Source organism: Thunnus maccoyii, chromosome 11 (assembly GCF_910596095.1).
Source record: "Thunnus maccoyii chromosome 11, fThuMac1.1, whole genome shotgun sequence".
In the NCBI taxonomy this organism is placed as follows: Eukaryota; Metazoa; Chordata; class Actinopteri; order Scombriformes; family Scombridae; genus Thunnus; species Thunnus maccoyii.
In genome coordinates this window covers 6,913,966-6,935,659 of record NC_056543.1, presented here as the reverse complement: position 1 = coordinate 6,935,659, position 21,694 = coordinate 6,913,966, and the positions used below count along the sequence as shown (strand labels likewise).

The following is a 21,694-nucleotide window of genomic DNA, read 5'->3' as shown; positions in this document are numbered from 1 at the left end:
GATGGATAATGTAGATGGTCTGCTCGTTTCCATTTTTAGCCTTGCTATCAGCGAGGCTCTAGCGATGTCAGACACCAAACCAAAGTGACACCACTTTGGTCCGGACTGAAATATCTCTACAACTATTGTATGTACTATTGCCATTGAAATGTAATGCATGCATTCATGTCCCCCTCAGGATGAATTGTGAAAACGCCACAGACTTTTCATCTAGTGCCATCATCAGGCCATTTAAATGAGTCCATTACTTCGTTTGTGACCAAATACCTGCAAAGCTAATGCCTTTCCCATCAGCCTCAACTGTAATTTGTGTTATAAACTGATTAACAAATGTTGGCATGATAACACTCTAAACTAAGATGGCAAACGTGGCAAACATTACACTCGCTAAACAAAACATCATGTTAGCATTGTCATTGTGAGCATGTTGGCTGATGCTCGCAATTAGCTCATGTCTTGTTATTTAGGTATTTGTAAGGGATCATGTCCAATATTACTATTTGATGTATTGTATTAGAGTTAGCTTGGAGCTAATTTACATCTCCAGTCCTTTAGCAGGTCACAATTTAAACATACACTCAGTAACATCCAATATAAACAAACAGGATGAGACACATGATACTAAATTATGCACAGCAGTATATTACTTGTGAAATATCAACAAGATGTGTATGTTAGGGAAATTAAAACGAAGAGAAGGCATGTGAAATGTGACATATTTCACTGCACGGACTGAATTTGGATAACAAGAGTTAGATGTCAGTAAGCATATTAAAAGATCAAGGTGAACTAAAGAAAAAGGGGAGCAAAAAGTGAAAAAGTAAAGATTGACTGAGATTAAGGTGAAACAGGTCCTGACCCTTTGTTTAAAAAATTGCTGTCATTCTGTATTTCATTAAATCTACAACTTTTAACACGACTTTGCTTCAGACACTTCATTGTTCAAAGAGAAGAGCTTCAGATCCATTACTTCACTATTTAGTTCAATGCCTCAGTCTGTCCACATGAGACAGTTTAAGGAAGGACGATGGATGAGATGAGCAATACATGCAGATGTTTCCTAATTCGTTACATATGGTGTGGCTTTCCTTTTGGGAGTGGATGGCACTAAGTACAAACACTGAGTGCATGTGTGTGTGTGTGTTCATGCATGTGTGCATGTGTGATGTCATTGCAGTAGAGCATGTGCTTGTGTTTAACATGATATAATCCAATATGGACTGTGAGCCAATGCAGATGGGGCAGCCAATAGCCACTGACCTCATAACCAAAACACATAACCAAACACACAAGTACAGAAATATTTTTGTGTGTACATGTATATTGTGCAGGTTCCTATATGCATATTCATTATTGTGTATGTGTGTACATGCATTTATCAAACGTGATGAAGGTCCCTTGGCGTCAGTGTGGGAAATTCAAAACCATGACTTCAAATTCAACAAAAGCATTAAAGTTGAATCACAAGTGTTTAATCATTCCAGCCAAACGTTCAATGCTTCATAGGAATACTCAGTCAAAAACAACAGTGACCCAGTTTCAAACTTTTCAAATCACAACTTTCAATTAAGAAGTAAGTAGTTAGTTTTGCCTAAATATTGCTTAACACAGAGCTTTTGCTTGTCCCTAGCAAGGTTATTTGTTTATTTCTGTTGCTTGCAACCAAGGTAATCAAGCATAAAGTTGCAAGCTACAAACTTTGAGATTGACTTTGGGTTGAGACTTTGATTTTCAAAATATACATCTCTGGTGGACTATTCCTTTAATAGAATTGTGTAAACATTATGCCACACAGTGAAAAAAACGATCCTCATGTTTGTAGGATCTTACCTTGCTCCCTGGAAATATCTGGCTTGTACCAGTATTTAGACGTGTCTTGGACAAACTTGACATTCAGCCGGCTCTCAGGACTTCCATCTGCGATGAAACAAAATTCATTTTAACATCACATAAAATTACATCAGTGTGAATGACAAGCAATGTATGTGTCTTGCTGAAAAACCTACCTACCAACACGTCATTTAAGATAACACCCAAAAGCTCAAATATAGACTCATTATGTTCTTTTACTGCTGATTGGAGGGAGGTGTGTTGTGTATTGGTATTTACATTTGGTCAAATCATGTAAAACATGGAAAAAGCCAGCACTCCAAAACCCTGCAGGAAACCAGAAAACTCTAATTTCATAAACTATTCTTGCCTGTTTTGCTTGTACTGGTACCCTCCAGTATTGTGATTGTGAGCATAGCATGGTTTTGGTTAAGGCGAAGCATAAAATCTCTGAATGTACATATCAAATGGCATCAACATCCTTTGGAAAAAGGATGTTTGTTTAGAAATGGCAATGGAAAGAGAGAAAATGGAGAGAAAACTGGTAAACTGAGTTGGAAAATTGTGAGGGACCATCAAATTCTGGCAATAAGAATCCAGCAAGAATCCAAAATGCCATAATAAAGTTACAATAAAGCAAATCCCTGAACAAGAAAAGGCTTGTCGGTCTCTGCCACCATATTAGATAGCGCCCTATGTACATAGAATAGACAGTACAAGCAGAGAGGTGGCTGCCAACACACTGGGCTGTAAGCCACTCTACAGCTATAGAGCCCCCTCAGCATCTGGATTGGGGTGTTTCAGAAAGGTAGAGAAACAAGCATACAGAGAAGTTATCATGTAACTCCAGAGAATGTATGTACTTACCAGGCATGTTGAACCTGGAGAAGTCGGAGAGGGTGTGGAAGTAGCCAGGAGTGGGTCCTCCACTTGCTGGGGACATTATCTTCCCGTTCAATGAACCATATGACAGCGCTCCATTTGGTCTATCACCACTTGACATGCGCCTTTTCTCGGGAAGCTGGGGCTGAAAACTGGGGGCTGGACTACCCTGCCGGAACCCTACGCCCATCCCCATCGTCCCCCCATCCTGGTAGCCTGCAGGCGAGATGGGAAAAGAAGGTGTTGGTGGTCCCTGGTAGCCCGAAGAGCTGCTCTGTCGGGACAGGTTCCCATGCCTCTCGTCTGGGGTGGTGTAACCGCTGTGCATGGGGTGACGGTCCAAACTGGGACTTCTCTGGGACATCTGTGAAACAGATGGGTGGCGACCCAACACTGGACTTCCTTGGGGATGTGTGATAGGTGGTTGTCGGTTGAGCACAGGGCTGCTCTGCAAGGGCTGGCCCAGGGACGGCTGTCTGCTGAGGACTGGGCTTCGCTGAGACCCCTGTCCCAAAGCGGTCTGTCTGCTAAGGACCGGGCTGCTCTGAGCTCCCTGAGACAGACGATGACCGAGGATGGGACTGCCGCTGAGACCTGGCATACCCACCTCAAAGCCATTAGCTGGTGGTATTTGCTGGCCCATGGTGGGACCATCCTGACAAACAGTAGGGCGCTGCTGGAGGACGGGGTTGTGTGTGGGACCGAGGATGTTCGTCCGGTACTGTGCATGGGGACCTCCATGGCTGAGCGTAGTCTGGGACAGTTCTGAGGTGGGCAGGCTAGAATCTGAGGCCACATAGCCCCCCAGTACGGCGTTGGGACCAAGATAGGACAGTGTAGGTGTAGTAGTGCCAAGTGAGGAAGAAGCTGGAGAGCTGGAATCCAGGTAGGAAGAAGGGGGGGTATTCAGGGTTTGATATGAGGGGGTAGGAGTGGGGTAGGCACTTTCTGTAGCCTGGGAGCGGAAGCCCGAATCAGTAGTGGGTTGGGACGGAGTGCTAACGCTGCTCTCTGCTAAGGGGCGATCACTGGAAGAGAATCGAGAAACATGTGTTAACCATCTGAAGGTTTTGTGCAAAGTTTTCCTTTTGAAGAAATTGAAGAGTACACAGATCAAACAGTTTGATTGGATGCATGATTTTGCAGACTAAAAAGCAATTTAAAAAGCCATCTATGGCTCCAAAAGACAACTCTTTCTACTTTAAACATATTCTCTAATTTCTTTATGGTTAATTCTTCGGATGTGGCTTTGGACTGAAAAGTAAAAACACATTCTGTTTCTTACTCACCCCTGTGAGCTCAGGATGGGACTGCTGCTGGACAAAGGTGGGTTCAGGGCATGGGAGGAGGGACTTGGACTTCTCTGCTGACCTGCAGTCTCTCCCGGCGGGCTAAGACTCCGAGGTGACGAGGACGGCTCTCCGACTGCCGCTGCCGACCTTGCAATAGACTCCACATAGCTTCTTGGTGCTGCGTATGAGAGAGGGGGTTTTTCTATGAGCCACACATTTACAACAGCTGTATGTTGTGTGTGTGATAATCCAGTGGTTTCCAATGCGTATTACATGATGGGGTGTCTCATCATAGTCAATACGGGTGATACAACACAAAAAAAAAGGAATGAAAACCGTGAAAATAGGTGTTTTCAAACAAGAGTGGCACAAATGCTGCTGTGGGAGTGGTTGTGACTTTTCAACAAGTGGAAATGGTTTCACCACAAACGATATGTAGGTGGACTAAGACTAAATAACAGTCGAATGAAGTTAAAAAACATGAATGTTGATGATGATCTGTGGCGTTACAGCATCACTCTTACCTTCCTCTCCCTCACTGCTCTCATCATCTGTGAGGCATCATGTGAGATAATCCAGAGAAACAGAGGATTGTAAAAGAACAGAGGTACAGCAAGGGAGTTGGAAAGTTTTTTTTTTCTGTGCTATATATTTTTTTTAATTTGGTGTTCATAGTGTGTGTTTATGAAAGGGGACGTCAAAAGAACTCATAGTACTAGAAGTTAGGCGTTCCCATGTAGCCTTCAACAGCAAACACAGAGAGTGTGTATTTTGGGAAAGGGTAAAAGTCGAGATGCTTAACATGTTGTTTTGGTACACTAGCTGCTAGGAATAAGGGTTTAAAGATTAAGCCAAGTCAAGTGTTATTTTAAGCATAAAAATGTCATTGCATTTTTGTGTTTTTCAGCTTTTCTTACTTCAAAGTATAAGCTTGTTTTACATCTGTTTTACAAACAAAACCTTCAACAGCATCTGAAAATAATAACAACTTGGATTTAGTTCTTGCCTCATCATCATTTCCATATTTGAGTTTCCACAGAGACTACCAAAGGTTGTAATTCTAATAAAAGGAATGTTACAACCAACCTGAGCCGGTTTGATTGAGGAGGATTTCTGCCGGATTGTGGGGTTTCAAACCCAGGGCTGACAGCGGAGTCTTGGCGAGACCAGGAGGGGACCGACCTGAAGAAAAATAGACAGTTACCAGCTGACAACATCATACATCACAGCAATCTTGACAGCTGCTACCTGTTCTTTGCTCCCTAGGCACAAACATATTCTCCGTACTCGCAGAATACAAATGTTTCTATAAAATCAGTGACACATTCTGACAGTTATTTATCATCATTTTGACAAAAAAAAAAGGTAAGAAGTAAAGGAGAGACTTGTGCCACAGTGTATAAAACCTTCAATTTCATATCAATTTAATTTCCACATGGTCTGTTTTTCTGTGTTTTTCCAATAGTGATCTACTGTAGTCAATATGACTGCTAATACTAACAGGTAAAAAGCTGTCAAGGCAAGAAACAGTGACACAGGAGCAACATTTTCAGAAGGCGTGTCCATTCCTCATGCTCTGATGGAGGAGCAAAACATGCGTGTGAACTTCTGGCTGTGACACCACCTCACTCTACTATCAGCAGAATAAGGCGTGTGTCATCAAAGCAGAGCTGGGTCAAACTGAACTCATCAAAGGGTACTTAGTTCGCTGGGAGCTTGTCATGTTACAGGAAAATGACATTTTGATCCCTCAGTTGTTTTATAGACTCTATAGCTTTTATTAGTTTTACATTCTTTATATTTTTAGCAATGCTAACGCCACTGTATTCATTTTAATGATGTGTTGCCACTACTGCCTATGAAAAAAGCAGGAACTTTGACACAGTCTCTGCTACAATAACACCGGAGGGAAAGATGAGGAGTAGAGGGTTTTACCACAAGAGCCTTAGTGAGTCATATTTAGACGTATATTACTATAATCATTGTAACTGTGAATGTGTTTTATTCCAGGTAACGCTTTCCACTACATAAATCTCTGTTCCACCTGTAGTCTTCCTTTACAGTGCCAACCACTCCTTTCTTTCCTCTCCAGCATAAACACAAATAATTATGTGGAAGGAAAAAAAAAAACTCTTGTGATAACAAACGCATACTGCTAGCACAGTTATAAAAAAAAAAGGACAAGACATAAATGGCAGGGTAATCAAGGCTGTCAGGGTGGCAGGCAGAGTGCTGGCTGTGGTGAAATAAGGCAGGAACAAAAATCCAAATACAAATGACAACAGCAACACGGAGAGCAGCAGCAGCTGAAAACATGGAAGTTTGAAATAACTGCATGTCTTTGTGCTTCACGTATATGGTTGAATGGATGTGTGCATGTGTTGAGACTTCATTTTTGACTTCATATTCCCCATTTTGCATTATATGTCATTCCTATTATATTAGCAAAAAACTTGCATTGATTGCTACCTATAAAAAGTGAACTACTGGGTATGGGTGTGTGTGTGTTATCCTTTATCATGTCCATTTTGTTGCTGGTGCTGCTCTCGTGTTGCTCTCATGCCAAAGCGGTGCAGGACTGTGATAAGTTACAGCTAAAGGGTCACTCGAGCAGAGAGAAGGGACAAGGACAGGGGAGGGGAAGGGGGATCAATATGGCTGACTTCGTGGGACAGTGGAACTCCGGAAGAGAGACATGCATCGCCCACTTACCAAAGAATCCAAATCAATTCTTTGTACTTGCAGCCTAGATGCCCCACAGTTAATCATGGATGGGGTGTGTAGGGCAGCCTAAGTGGACACTTGGGGAATGTGATTTGTAGACACTCCTCAAATGACAGTATAATGGGAAATAAATCCGGTGTCACGTGCACTGATCAATTAACTAACCATGCACCTTTAACGAGTTTTGCCAGAAACTGCAAAACTGTTTTTCAGTTAACTGATGACACCTGTTTTACTACGTTTTGTGCTCATGTGAGAGACAGAAAATCAAGATTTGTGGTCCGTTAAGACCTTAAAAACACAAACAATGAAGGAAACAAACTAACCTGCAACAGTTTTATCTTGACAATTTGTTCAACATACTTATATCTCAGAAAATGCTTCTGCTCAGTGTCAGTGTGTGTTCAGTGTTCCCACTTTGAGGGGAAGGAGGGACGTTATACTACAGTGCGTATGTTTTTATGACTAACTTTTATGGATATGCCCTGGGGGAGATAGGCAAGAGGACTAGATGAGGTAATTGGTAGACTTGGCAAATGACGTGTTACCTAATACATAACTCTTGTGTAACTCAGTGTGGGGTGTATATGAGACTGAGAGGGGTGGGGGTGGGAAAAAAGGGGGAGATGAGGATGTGTATATTTATCCTCAATTGTATGTATGTTGGTTGATCTATTTATCTACAGTATATCTTTTCTGTTTTCTGGCCTTGTAGAATAATAGTTTTTTCTTGTCAACTCTTGTCTGAATGGGAAAGACAGAAGAACATGACATGTGACCAAGCAGCAGGCCAGATTTGAATTCTGGACATCACTTTTACACCAGACTGACTTGGCCTTTAGCTGTCTTTCTTTCCCTTCTTTTTTTTTTTTTTTGTATTTTGCGTCTTGTGAATGATGACTACAGACATTCTTGAGAGAAAAGATAGATTCAGTCTTCACGAGACGTGGCCACTCAGGCATTTTAATGAGCCAATACAAGGCCAGAAGGCTGCAACTTCCCACTCGTACACTGGACATTGGATAGGCAGCCCATTTACAATCTGAATGAAAATGGGATGAGGTAATAGTGGGAATATTTTTTTCACTCCTTGGAATATGTGGTACCAAATGGAGTGCATAAAGAGAGAAATTCAGTCAAAATAAAGTACTTTGAGTGACTAAAAACATGATGAAAACTCTTTTTCACCTCATGGGTTTGAAAGACTTTTGCTACAGTGGGTTTTCATCAGTATCACAAGTTTATCTACATTTCTTTTGTTCCACTTAAAGTAAGAAACCAGAAAGTAACCACTGCTAAAATAAATATTAGCATTCAAGAATGAAATGTTAAGTGAAACTACTTAAATATATTATGATCTGTGGACTGTTGTTTAGTTCTTTAGACAGTTGCAACCATTTATGTACATACATAAATCAATCACGTTTCCTATCTCATTAAAAAAAATACTCTCACCACCAGAAACATCTGGACGGCATTTCAAGAAGCGAGCTAGCCCTTTAAAATTTACATCAATATGTGGTTGTAATGTTTGGAGTAACTTTTTGTTTCCAAGGATAATCTGCCATACTGCATGAGGACACAAGTCTTAGATGAATCTCAAGAATAAGAATAATTCTCTGTTGTCAAATACAACCCTCAGTTAGGATCTCTTCATCATCTTGAGTATCTAACTATGCCTGAGCTCCACAGTGCCTTCTGTCAGCCAGAGGGGAAACTTACACAGGTTGAAGTAAGGGGTTTGCGGCGAGATGGGGAATGCAGGGGTTTGGGGAAACACCTCACCACCAACTGTGGGTGTAGGACCAGTGGGCCCACTATCCATCTCCTCGAAGGCCTCCCGGTAGCTGTGCATGTGTTTCTGGAGAGGGGAACAATGAGATGAAAAAACACACACTGATGCAGCAGAGAGAGCAAAAACACAAGCGTAAAAACACACACACACACATATATATATATACACCATAGTCATGTTCCCAAATGTACGCTTTCTACCTCCTTGGGTCGTCCTCCAGGGTTCAACGCTATGGTGTTGACAAACTCTGGAGAAACACAGCGAATGGGGGAGCGAACCGGGGCATCAGGAGAGGAACCATCATCAGGACCGTTCTGGTATTGGCCATCACTGGTGATGCGACGACGAGGCAGAGTTGCAGGCTCATCCGAGGACATCGCACGGGCCTGGACACCTGAGATGACGTGCAAGCGAGTGTTAAAATTCAGTAAGAGCTGGTCAAAGCTGCTCCAGCAAATTCCATCACTGTCACCAGAGATTAATGGTTGTCAGCCATTGTGAATGCTCACTGCACAGGTCATCGTGTGCATTTGACAGACAATCAAACACTGCAAAGCAGGAGGCTGTGGTTGTTCAAACTTTCAAATTTAACATGCACACACACATGAGGTTAATGCAGGGTTAACTGCTGATCAAACTGCAGCCCAAAAACAAATCCTCAAATTTATTAATGCAGCTTCTCCGTGAATGATATCCTCATCCAAACACGCCACACAAACTCTTGCAAGAGTTTCAAATTTTGGAGAAAATAAAAACTGACCTTGGAAACATAAAGTGAAGTTGTAAACTATAATATGCAACTATTTTTTGGAATACGGGGAGAAATATGTTCTCTCGCACGCATTATCAAGACTTGCTGATACAGACACTGGTGGAAACCGTATTTTAGTTATCTAATGCGTCAGTGTGGCTGATTCTGGCTAAACCTCAAAGCAACCAGTAAGCTCATTTTAGTTAATCTGGTTTGAACTGGGAGAGTCAGAGAGAGGGAGAGAAAGCTACCAGCGTTAAACAAACAGGATTTGAGTTAAGAGTTTTAAGCTAATATGCAATGCCATTGACTGGTGTTTCTAAGAGCAGCTCTGCCAGTGTGAAACATTATCACTGGCTACCCCGCGCTTTGGCACAAGATGAATGTTAATGGGAGAAAAAAGGGGAAAATACAATAGGTTTAAGTAACAAGCGCGAAACATTGGGGATTATGAATTATGTGTGTTTACCCAAAGTATTAGTTTCCTTGATGTTTGAAACTCTGTCACTGTAACACATGCATGGATAATATGGAGTTTTTGTGATCAAACAATCATAACTCAAGATCTACAGTATCTTTTTCGGAGCTTTCAACTGTATCTCATTGATTTTATCAGTGATATAGAGTTTGGTTGATGGACGTGGAGATCTCCTGTCTTATTAGGTTTAAAAATCTTCCTGTTTTCTTCAACCGACAACTACTACATAACAACAGCATTTCTTCTCTCACACCTAAATGAAATAACATCTTAGCAATACTTAGTAATAATCTCACAGACAAACTGAAAACAAACCCCTGATAGGCGACTTTAAAAATGTATGCATTTGTCAGTCGATGCTAACAGACATTTACATACATGGAAAAAACACACAAGACCCTATGAACCTGACTGTTATGGAAACAGTGAAAGTATTAATATTCCCTTCACTTAGCTTCACTTTAAAGTGAGGGAGAAAATCCTGGCCGAGTGTCTGTGGGGCTCATTTAGAGATAGTAGCTGTGAAAATTTCAAGGGTTAAAGAGTTGGGAATAAAGTTAGCTGCCATTCCTGCGTAAGGAAAAACTCCAAGGTGTTAAAATAGATTTTCTATATGTTTTCACCATCAAAAACTTCCAACTGTGTCAAAAGGACTTAATGTGTTATTTATACATAATATAAAGGAATCAGTGCTAAACAAGTTAGGATGCTTGATTTATCTAGTTTTATGTTGGCAGGTTGTTGGTTAAAAAATCTTGGAACTGACAGATTTGAAAAGCATGTAGTCTACCCCCCCCAAAAGAAACACACCCACCATCACACCAAGCCTGGAAACTGAGAACCAGATGTACCCACGATGCACTGCTCTACAGCAGAGCACTGTCAAACACTGCCCTGTTGCCCTAGCGACAGCTAATGGCTTCCAGCTGAGATGGCTGGAGATCTCTAGGACTGACTTTTTTTTTCTCTTCTCCCATTTCTCGGCTATTTAAAATCCAGTTATCATGTGGAATAAGCATGAGGTTCATTCCAAAAACATAAACTTGATATAGGTGATCCTGTGGGTGTCTTTTTTTTTACTTTTTAGAGGAGGGGAAACCACAGTCTCCATATTTGCAAACCTGCAACTGAGAGAGGTTATCTAAGGTAAGACTAGGAAGATTTAAATTCTGGCAGTCAGTTCAAATCATCATTTATTTCAAATCTTGTGTTTTGAAAACTGGAATAATTAAATTATTTCAAACACTACAAATGACTCAGTAGTGTAGAAATGTCATGATAATTTCAGATGTCATTGGAGCTTAATTCCAACTAATCCGAGATCTTCTCTGTGGCACTCTACTCTGACGTACTGTTGCATCTCTAAAAAGGATATTGCTGTCTGCGGTAAAGAAACCAGACTGGCCCCTGACACCCTCGGGCCCTACACAGGACAATCCTGTCTGCATTGTGGTCGCTGTCTCCCAGTGGACGCATACGGCTTTAGTGATGTTTCCAACTAGGACTGTGGTCTCTCTCCTAGATTTAGTGTCCTTTGTCTGGCTTTGTAAATCTTCAAAATAGTGCGAGTGAAAAAAGCAGCTTTGAATGAGGCCAGTGTATCCTGGCCTTGGTATTGTTCCCCAAGTTTGGCAAAACGGATCTTGTGACATGCACTCTCCTGGCAAGGGACAGAGCCTCCTTTGTGCTTCCCCTGTCTCGTTCTTGTGAAACTTTAACATTATCCAATTGGGTTTTTTCTGTGCTGGGGTAATTCCCTAACCTTGAGATAGGCAATGCAGAACAAACAGCAAACAGGGGTGCTGTAAAGTATGCAAAGAGATCATTAGATGGTTAGTTTGAAGATGCTGATGCTCTGAAAACCTGATGATGACAGAGAAAAATGTGTAATGTGTGAAAGGGAGAAAGAGGAACATAGACAAAAAGACACATGAGCAGCTACAGATGGGGTACTCAAAGATTAGATATGCGAAATGATTAAATGCAAACCACCGCACTCAGAGGCAAAGTAGGTACAGACTGATTGAAGGAACACTTGAAAAAGATTTTTTTTTTTTTTTAAGTGTTCCTCTCAACAGGCCGGGAGAACCAACCCGAGAGGGAGTGAGAACGGCGGTGCTCAGACTGAGAAGAGGTCATGCTGGGGATGACACTTTGGACACGAGCCGAGTACTCTGGGAAAACAGATGAATGATGAGAAGAAGAAGAAGACTGATCATAACAAAACTAATAGGAAAAGGTAAACAAGTAGAGAGAAAATGAGGTCCCGCCTATGACAAGAACAAGAGAAGAAGGTAACTGACAGATATTTTCTATTTATATAAAAGATGCTCATTTCTGTTACAGAAGTTTGGACATCAACCTATGAGTGTTGATGTGCACGCTAACATCTAAATCCCACATTAAAAACCTTAAGTGAAACAGTTTTGTCTTGTCATGAGAAAAGGAGGATTTCTATGATACACGAAGTAGAAAGCAGTCAGATTTGGGTCTCATTAAACTGACAGAAACAGTATTCTACATTTCTAACTCCTGGCGGTGTTAAACTAGCATTTTGTTTTGTGTAATATGAACTATTGCTCTACATTGAAATGGCAGTAAAGTTAAGTGAACCATACTGTTGATTCTAGAAACCCTCTTTCTGCTTCTTTCTGTTTGTTATCTGAAGGTTCAGCTATCACACTCCTTTATGTTGACTCTGTTCCATTTCTTGCTGCTCTGCAGGATGTCTGATGTGCTTATCTAGGGACAGTCAACCTGCTGGGCTGGAGGGATCACTTCCTGTTTGAGCCTGAGTGATAGGGACTGATGAGGTGACATTCAGGAAATGAGATAAGGACAGAGCAGTATTTTCCATGAGAGATGTGTGTTCAGTGCAGGGCCGATGGCATCAATATTACTCTTCAGTACATGTTCTGTTCTGCATTTGCTGCCACAAAAACAACTGATGCAGTGAATAACAATTCACAAAATGAACAGTATTTAATTTAGCATCCGCAATGACCGTTAAACAGCGGGGTAACGTTAACTTTACCACTGCTGATTTAAGGAAATGTAGTAGTGTTTGGGTGCTTCTTAGGAGAAGCTACAGTGGAAGGCTACAATCAAGATTCAGTTTTGCGCAGGGCCTCAGAGATATTTGGAGCTGTGCAGACCAACCTTAGAATGAAATCAAAACATTTTTAATCTGTTTTCCAGCATAAGGTTGCATCTTCAAATGTATTTTTGTGATCTCAAAGATGTCTGTCTCTGTTTGCTGAGAATGATAAAAAGGGTTGCCAGAGGCAAAACCAAAGTTTAAATCCAATATTTCCACTCCACTCCACTCTTATATTTGTTCTCTGTTGGATGCACTGTAGGTCAAGCCCCACACTGTCTGTGGAAATATTGGATTTTAAGGTTGGTTTTACCCTGGACAAAATTTGTATCATAACATGCACGCTATAGAAATGTATGAGATCATATAAATACTTTTAAAGATGCAACCAGGTGCTGGTAATGGGAATTTTTTTGAAATTAAAGGTTTTCCCCTAAGATATGCACAGAGTGCTGAGGTCACAAATAGAATGGAGAATGAATCAGACAGTCAAGAGGAAATAAGTTAATGTTAGATCTTACCAGCTACTCTTTGGGCGACCAGACCTTCAACGTTGAAGACTTCATCAGGCTCACTGTCTCTTGGCTGGGGTGATGTTGAGGCAGCACTAGGGCTTCTCTGGGGCTCAGAGACCTCTGCAGATTGGGACAATGTGTTTGGTGGGTAGGTGTTGGTGGGCTTGAGCTGGAGGTGGCCAGGTACAGAAGGGGAGACTTGTGAGGAAGGACTGGTTCCAGCTATTTCAGATGTGTAACTCAGAGATCCCTGGGCAGGTGCAGGGTCTGGTGTATTAGGCTTCCCAGGTGATATCTGAGCAGGTAACGAGTGGCTGGCCAGGCTGGACATGGGGCCAGACAAGTGGGTATGAATAGCGGCATCGGCCTGATAGGAAGGTCTGGTTTGGCTCTGGGAGAAGGACGGCTGTGTGGTCACTACATCGTTGTTTTCCCTCAATGGAGCACTTTGAGACTTAGGCACCAGCGAACGGCCTGGCTCCAGGTCCAACATGAGGAGATTAAGGGTTTCAATAGATTGCTCAATCTCTTGCTGGGAGGCGCTTTGGCGATGAGGGAACTGTGGGAGGCTGTGGTGACTTGGCATCACTGCCACAGATGTAGGTGGACTAAAGGTGAGCCCTTCAGTTACTGGCTCCTCAGGTACACCAAACTGCTGCCAAACATTGAGACCACGCTGGACGGCATCCCTGCTACTGGTGGTGCGGGCGGGAGCTTGTGGCATAGACTTTGGTTCTGCACCATACGACTGAGAGCGGTGCAGATTGCCATTCTGAGTAGCCATGTAATTACCAGAGTATGGGGCTGAATCACTTTGGGTCAAAGTGACAGGTTTGTTGGATATGCAAACCTGTGGCTGGATGGTTTCCAGGGGCTTTTCTGGAGCACTGCGCTCCAGATATGGCACATGATCCTGGCCATTAATAACTGACTCAGACTGGTAATAGAGATCAGCTGGTGTGGCCCGACCATCTGTGGAGGAGAATGTCCCTAGACTGTCCACACTGTTGCCCTCTTGACTGGTAGGCAGCTCGTCATCTAAAATGTCTGTTTCACGGTCAATACTACCGTGCCCATTGACATGGACCTGAGCAGGCACCAGGTGAAGCATCCCTCCAACAGCAGAGGTCGGGGAGGACAGGTAGCCCTGTCGGTGCATGGGCCCCTCCAAGCCACTCAGGAGTTGCTCCAGCTCCTGTTTCTCTTGGGGACTGATGGGTTGTTGGGGAGCTGGGGCGTGGTGATGGACTGAGGGTAGCTCCTCACCTACAGGAACATGTGGCTGGCTCACTGTGGAAGCATGGGAGGCTGCTGCTGCTTCATCAGTTCGGTCAGTTTTGATGGAGGCAGTAGAGTTTCCTGAGTCGCTGCTCACTGACAAGGCATGGTCAACTGCAGGCAGTGCGTGCTCAACAGCAGTGGGTGGGAGGCCATTCGCTGTGATTGTTCCTTCAACAGACTCCTTTTTGCGCACTTTAGCGTAGAGGCTGCCGTCCAGGGGTCCTTCGGTATGGATGACTTCTAGAACAAGAAGTTCAAAAGACACTTGTTACAATCAGATTAAACCAAACGCAACACTCAACAGCCATTTAACTTTCCCTGACCATTTAATTTTCAACCACCCAAATAATCTTAGAGCCACTTTGGCCATTACAGAAATAAGTCTGGAAATCTTCTAAATATGAGCACATTCTTTTCATCAAGGAATAAAGAGCAAAGAGTGAGGAACTATAAGAGAGAGAAGCAGGGATATGGGGACATTTTGTGGCCATTGCCAAAACAGCTGCAGTTAAATTAAACACTGGCTCATATCCATCTATTCTACCAGCTTCAGGAAATGAGCAGGGTCTGTGGCATGCACTTTGGAAAAAACGATGAAATCACAGGAGCCTGCCTTACGCTTTCTCAAGCCAACTGGACTAATCTGTGCCACCTGAGAAATACTGGCATAATAGAAGATGAACCACTTTCTGATTTGATTTGCTCATAAGCCCTGCAACTGTGAACAGGATAAGCTGATGACAGATGGACATAACAGACTTTTAATCCACTGATTTCTTAACTCGTAAGCTCCAATAGAATGCTGCAATGTAGGTTGTGTTCACTGAAGCCAAATGCACGTGCACACATATTGTACTTACACACACACATGCACATACACATTCACACATGGCCACACCCAAGTCCAGTGAAGAGGAAGTAGGGTGCCCCAATCAGAAGAATTTAGTCATCACTGGAAAATCAGCCTCACTGTGTAAGGGAGACCTGGAGGCTTTTCCTGGCCTCCGAAACCCAAAGCAAAACAAAAGCTCAACATACTGAGAGTTTAACCGAAAAGACTGAAACACAAACCCTCCCTAATTCCCTCATACAGCCAACACATTGCACCAATTTGCCAACATTTTTTACGCAATCAAAGGCTGTCAAAATATCAGTTCTTTCTTTTAAGGTGTAATGTTATATTTCTTTAATTCATCACAACCATCTCACATCACCCATATCATTTAGTATCAGTCTGTGTGGTTATGCATACCTTAGAAGGGCAGAAAGAAAACCAAAACCTCATAACCCATGATTGGGCATGTCCTGATAAACAAATCAGATAACTGGGAAAGGAGTTGCACAAAGAAGCTGTCTGTGTCTCTGTAACTTATAGATATCTCCATCTCAGTTTCAGTGAATACAGGGCTCTGTAATGGAGCTTGTTGGGCTTACACAAGCTGGGTACTGCAAAGTCTCCTTGGCTGGACCGAGGCAATTTGCCAGGGGAATGGCGCACCGTAGTGGTTGCACTGTCAGGCTACTGATGGAAACAAATGTGGTGGTTCTTGGCCACAGAAAATTCCAGTTTGTGTTGTCTACTACTAACCTATTAGTGATTTTACTTGATTGTTACATTGGTGGACCACTAGCGGGAAAAAGAGGCTATGGTAGCTTCCAGCATGTCTAGACTGATAATGTCCTCTTGCTGTACTGCATGCCATTTGGACAGTATATCCCCAGTGTTAGTAGTTGTGGTCTGGCCAGCTCAATTTATCAACACACAAGGTAGTTCTTATAATTACCACAGTCAACACAGACAATATCCAAAAGAGACCAATTATGATGCCAGTTCAGATTTTTGGAAGCTGATGATATGAACTCTCCACTAATGTCAGTGTTGTCTCCCCTGACAAGTTAGCTGTTAAGACAGGAGGTTCCAAATCAAGTCACCGTGACAAATTTATACAGCTCATGAAACTGTTTAAGTATCGAGTTAGGGGCTCTGCATGCATTCCCACCCACATGAGCACACACACTTTTAATGCATCACTCATGCCGATAAACATAGACATAAGTCGTGAAAGAAGAGCTCCCCTAACTGTCTCTATTTCAGCACCTTTATAATCACTTGCCCTGTAGCCTAATGTGACTCACGCAATTAGGATGATTACTCACACAGCTCAGCTGATTTTACATCCTGAACGCCTCAACTAAAACATCTCATCAACTCACTTCAGAGAAAGTCAAAGTTTTTTCAAAGGAAATGACAGAAACACCTCCACAGGTGGAAGTTCCCCTACCTGTGTGAGCAGTGGACGACGGTATGATCCCAAACTAAGCTGGGAAAAGGCCTGACGAGGAGTCCCCGGGGTGGGACATGAGGGATTACAGCAAGAGTTGGGGGAGTTGGTTCTGGCTACTGTTCCCTCTCCTCCTCCCTCTACTGAATAGCTTGCTGTCTGGCCGAATCAGGAGAGCTACTGCTGTTGCTTGCTGCTCAGTGGCTCACACTAGTCTAACTCTGCCCCTGTTGTGTGTGCGTATGTGGGAGGTCTATCACAACAGCCTGTTTGACGGTGTATGTGGGAGGTGGGGGGTAACTGGCCATTGAATTTCAGAGTATAGAGATTGAGAGAGTGACATCAGTCCCATAAGGTAAGGCTCTCTCACACATCTACTTCCCTTACGTACAGTTTGGACAAGCCACTATTTCATAAAATAAAACTCTTTGCTTTACTTAAGAGACTCTTTTTTTCCAGTAATAGTGGATGGGAAGGACACATCATCCCATTCAACGAGAACGAGAATGAATGAGAAAGCGTGTCCAAACTTTTTGGCTGGTACTGTACATTGACAGAAAAGCACATATTAATGCATACTCTAACATTCACAGAAATAAGCCCTGCATGCTCACATACACACAGATGCCCCTCCTTTAGTGCACTGGTGTTGAAAACACTCATGTAATGGAAAGAGCTACTTTGTCCAACAACAGCCATTTAACAAGCTCTCTCCAAGCATGGAAGCGGGGAGAAAACTCCACCCTGCTGCAGACAGATGGAGAAAACAGAAAAGCGTAGCGAGTGAAAAATAGAAAGATGAATACATTGAATGGCTGCTGATCTGGTTTGGAAAGAATATAAGAAGGGCTTATAGTCTTACTTGACAGAAGTACTAATAGAACAAAGGGAGCTGTAGATGATTTAGTAGTTCGCTGTAAATGCGACATACAGTAACGTGCACACACACACAAACATGAACAAAACAACCTTTTTCCCACAGTTTGAAAACTCTTCAGTCTATGGTGCAGTTCATATCACCTAGCCATCTGTACACATTTGCATGCAGGACAGTCACTTCACTATTGGACACCACAATCCAGAACTACTGACAACAACCACTTTCGTCATTCTGTCTGATAACAGTAAACATGTGACTTTGGCCTCCACAAAGCTTTTTCTATTTACATCCTAATTTCAAGCAAATTCATTGGAAGTTACATGGCTATAGATTGTGCCGTGATATTGTTTTCCCCTCATTTGACTCACAGATCACACCAACTCTCTTGTTTCCTTTCTTTAAGCTCTTTCTTCTCTTTGTTCTTCCTCTCTTTCTACCCCCACATCCTTCCCTTGACCTCTCACTTATTCTTTCAGTGATGATGATGATGATGGTAATGGTAATGAGGCCAGCTGTATTATGGTCCCATCCTCACACTAAATGAAAGCCCAGTTTAGTCAGCCCTCTTTAACTAGCTCATATCTCTGTTTAGGGACGATGTGACTGATGAGTGATCCACAGAATCCCCATTTGTACAACAGGAAATCTAATCTGTCATTTTACACTTGTGAGACTTTTTACTGCAGGGATGCTATTTATGTTGTGGCTGTTTCTGTGTGCGGTGCTATGTCTGATGCTGTTCATTTGGTTGCAATGAACCCACATAAGCCTCTGCAAATACCTTCTGACAGTGTTTCTTCAAGTGATAAGAAAGGACATGTGTATGTGTGATATCTCACAATGTGTGTGTGTCCATGTTGGTGTGTTTTCACATACTCCCCAGGAGGTAAATACTTGCTCTGTGATCCCAAACACATTAGTTAGAGGAGAATGTCTGCGATCCTGACCCCATACTCCTTATCAATTATATAACAGCAGGAGAGTCAACCGTGTCTGTCCTGCCTGGAATGACCAATTGGTTGTGTTGTGTTGCTACATGGTCTTCATCAAAGAGGGTGTAAAAATAAACATATATTACAAAACAGGCTTATTACAAAATGCTTAAGAGAGCAGCAGCACACAGACAATAATAAAGTTAACACAAGACAAGCAAGTCAGTGTAAGATACAGTAGTCTAGGCAGTCACAGGTTTTCACAAGATCCTGCATAAATACAACACATGGATCAAAACTGAATTCTATAAAACACTAAGTGTTACAGATGGAGGGTGCTGCCAGATATTTTAAGGTTCTGTGGGCCAGATGGTGCAACTGTGTGACCTCTTAGCCTTTGAACTTTGAGCTCTGACCCTATGGCAATAGATCCCCCTTACAGCGGAAATAGCATGTTTCCCCTATAGCTTACATGGACAAACACACCGTACGCCACTCTGTGCTTGTGTATGTGTGTGTGAGGGAGTGTGCAGGCATTCCAAAACACCTGGGGGTCCTTGTCTACTGGCCACAAGTGTGACATTAATAAAAAAGCAATGATGAAACATTTTCTGAGAATGTGCCCTCAGGCCTCAAATGTTACAACCACTAATAGCCGGACAGGAATAAAGTTCTAAGTGCATTTACATTCAAGAAGCCCAAGAGAATAGAGAGCTTCAGCGGTTGCACACACTAGTGTAACAGTATGTAAGTATAGCCCGTATGGTGCCATGTTTGGTAAAAGTTAATGGCTGAACTATTGATTTGGCAACAAAGCATGCCTTTACTGTACTGTTTGTGAGGGCTCAAGGACAGCTATTAAAGTAATCCTGTGGTCTTGTAAATGATCTACACAAAAAGCTATTTCATGGTCTGGGCTGGATTAATTTGACTTGTGAAGATCACAGAAGACGGATGAATTAAAAAGCCAACCTCATGAAGTGTACCTGATATTAAAAGGAACGTAATAGTTGTTGCGTAAGTGGCTTACTGATTATGAGAAGGCTTGGTGCAATAGGTACGACAGAAAATTAATAAGCAGTCAAATTATGCTATATGCTAATGATGCCAATGCAAGAACTTCAAATGTTTATTTGAAATGGGTATCCTTGGTGCATTAATGGGGAGGATCAGCAGGATATACAGTACATTTAAGTACGGTTTAGCTATTGGCCCAAAACGTTTAGTCAAATATACAGTAAGTACAGGAACTTGTTGTGGCTTAATGAACACTTGCCCAGCAGCTCATTAAATATACATCAAAGATTACTGTGAATCAATGTGTGTGAGTGCAAACTTGCTAGGATTGGAGAAACAAAGGACAAGGTAATGGAGGTTGATTTTGCAACACGCAGGAGAAGAATATTGATTGATATTGACATTCACGTTCACCTTCAACATGCCCTGCACCAGCACCCTAATGACATCATTAGAGGGAGTATTATTTGTATGTTTTTTCCAAAAACAGGCATCAAGGGTGAATGCAAAGTAACATTTCTGAATAAAATCCTTCATATCTATGCCTCAGTATTTGAGAGTGCAACATAACTGTAACCTGCCACCAGTAACTTGCAGCTAGTATTGGATAAAATGAAGGACTATGTTGGACTGATAATATAAAAACACATTTCAGCACAAATAATGCTTAAAAACAAACAAAAGCGCAGACATAACCTACACACACTATGCGCTACCTCTCAGGCAGGCAGTTCATCCATGCAGAGCATTATGTTTCACTCTGGATGAGGTTGTGTCTCAGGAAAAGCCATCAACGGTCGTTAGCAGCAGGATTGTGTAGGGAAAATCCTGAGGGCCAAATGAGGAGAGCGTCTGATGAGCTGGCCGTAGCTATCTCGTTCTAGAGGTGAGGAGAAGCTTTGATGGGCTAATTCTCGGTAGCTTTGGTCTGGAGAGACTGCAAAGACACGACCACATCGTTTTGCCTCTGAAGCCTTGATAGTTTACACAGATCCTCTTCAAAGCAACTCTCGTCAGCTCTTGTTCTAATCAACATCCTGGTAAATGCTTCAGACACAAACTCATCTTCAGTTCCTGACCAGATACTTCCTGATATTAAAGCTGAATCAACATGATATTTTACAATGGGTTAAATTGTCGAGAATATTTTTAGTGCCTTCAGGCAACAATGTGATTATTGGGATGTAGAATTTTCCAGTGTCCCAAATGACTGCTTTTACACTCCCCTTTTTTAAAATGTGGGGCAGACACACAAATAGACAGAAAGAGAGAGAGAGAGCAGAGTACTAGGGTAAAAAACACTTCATTGTCCCATATTTCTTTGGCCTTATAGGTGGTGTTTTTTAAGTGTTTTCCTATACAAGTATAAGATGGAAGAGATGTGAGAGAGAGAGTAGTGGTCCAAGCTTTCCCAACTTGTTCAAGTTTTTGTATGGAGAGTATTTTTCTACCATTTTCTCCCCAATTTGGGTTAACCAATTCCCTTCATTGCCATCTTGGTCCCTCTGTTGGCCCTTACATGCTGTCACCGGACACTTATTTTCACTTGCCAGCCTCACTATTCCCTTCCCACCCCTATCAATGCAGGTGCCAGGTGCAACAAGTGGGAGTCAATGGTGCAGAGGCGAGGGCATGACCCCTCGCTGGCTACCTCCCTTTCTGGCTTTGTGTTGGTAAGAACACATGACCAAGTGTGAAGTATCAGAGTTCAAATCTGGGCAGTGGTTTGACCCTGTGCCACCAAGTGTCCCGGAGGAATCATAAACCAATTGCTGAGGGTGGCACAATTGAGAAAAACAGACTTGACCTGTACGTGCTCCTTGATGTTACTGGCAGTATGACGAATAATATAATGATGCTTTTTCAAACTGTGTTTCTTATGAACTGAAGAAGGTAGGACTGTAACAAAGAGCAGGAAAGGTTGGTGCATGAATAGAA

General features: G+C 42.4%; 1 protein-coding gene across 13 annotated transcripts in view; it reads right to left on the bottom strand.

Annotated features, from left to right (window-relative positions):
- The window catches only part of tns1b (tensin 1b), a 174,445-nt gene that overhangs the window by 7,868 nt on the left and 144,883 nt on the right, over positions 1 to 21,694 (bottom strand). For 9 of the 13 annotated variants that reach the window (XM_042425614.1, XM_042425619.1, XM_042425617.1 and 6 more), the window contains 8 exons: positions 13,371 to 14,885; positions 11,846 to 11,926; positions 8,724 to 8,917; positions 8,451 to 8,589; positions 5,091 to 5,186; positions 4,002 to 4,182; positions 2,698 to 3,740; positions 1,831 to 1,917 (listed from right to left, as the gene is read on the bottom strand). In XM_042425614.1, coding sequence (XP_042281548.1) covers positions 1,831 to 1,917; positions 2,698 to 3,740; positions 4,002 to 4,182; positions 5,091 to 5,186; positions 8,451 to 8,589; positions 8,724 to 8,917; positions 11,846 to 11,926; positions 13,371 to 14,885 — 3,336 coding nt within the window. The remainder of the gene's footprint in view (positions 1 to 1,830; positions 1,918 to 2,697; positions 3,741 to 4,001; positions 4,183 to 5,090; positions 5,187 to 8,450; positions 8,590 to 8,723; positions 8,918 to 11,845; positions 11,927 to 13,370; positions 14,886 to 21,694) is intronic. The other 4 variants (XM_042425620.1, XM_042425628.1, XM_042425616.1 and 1 more) reach the window with 3 other exon arrangements.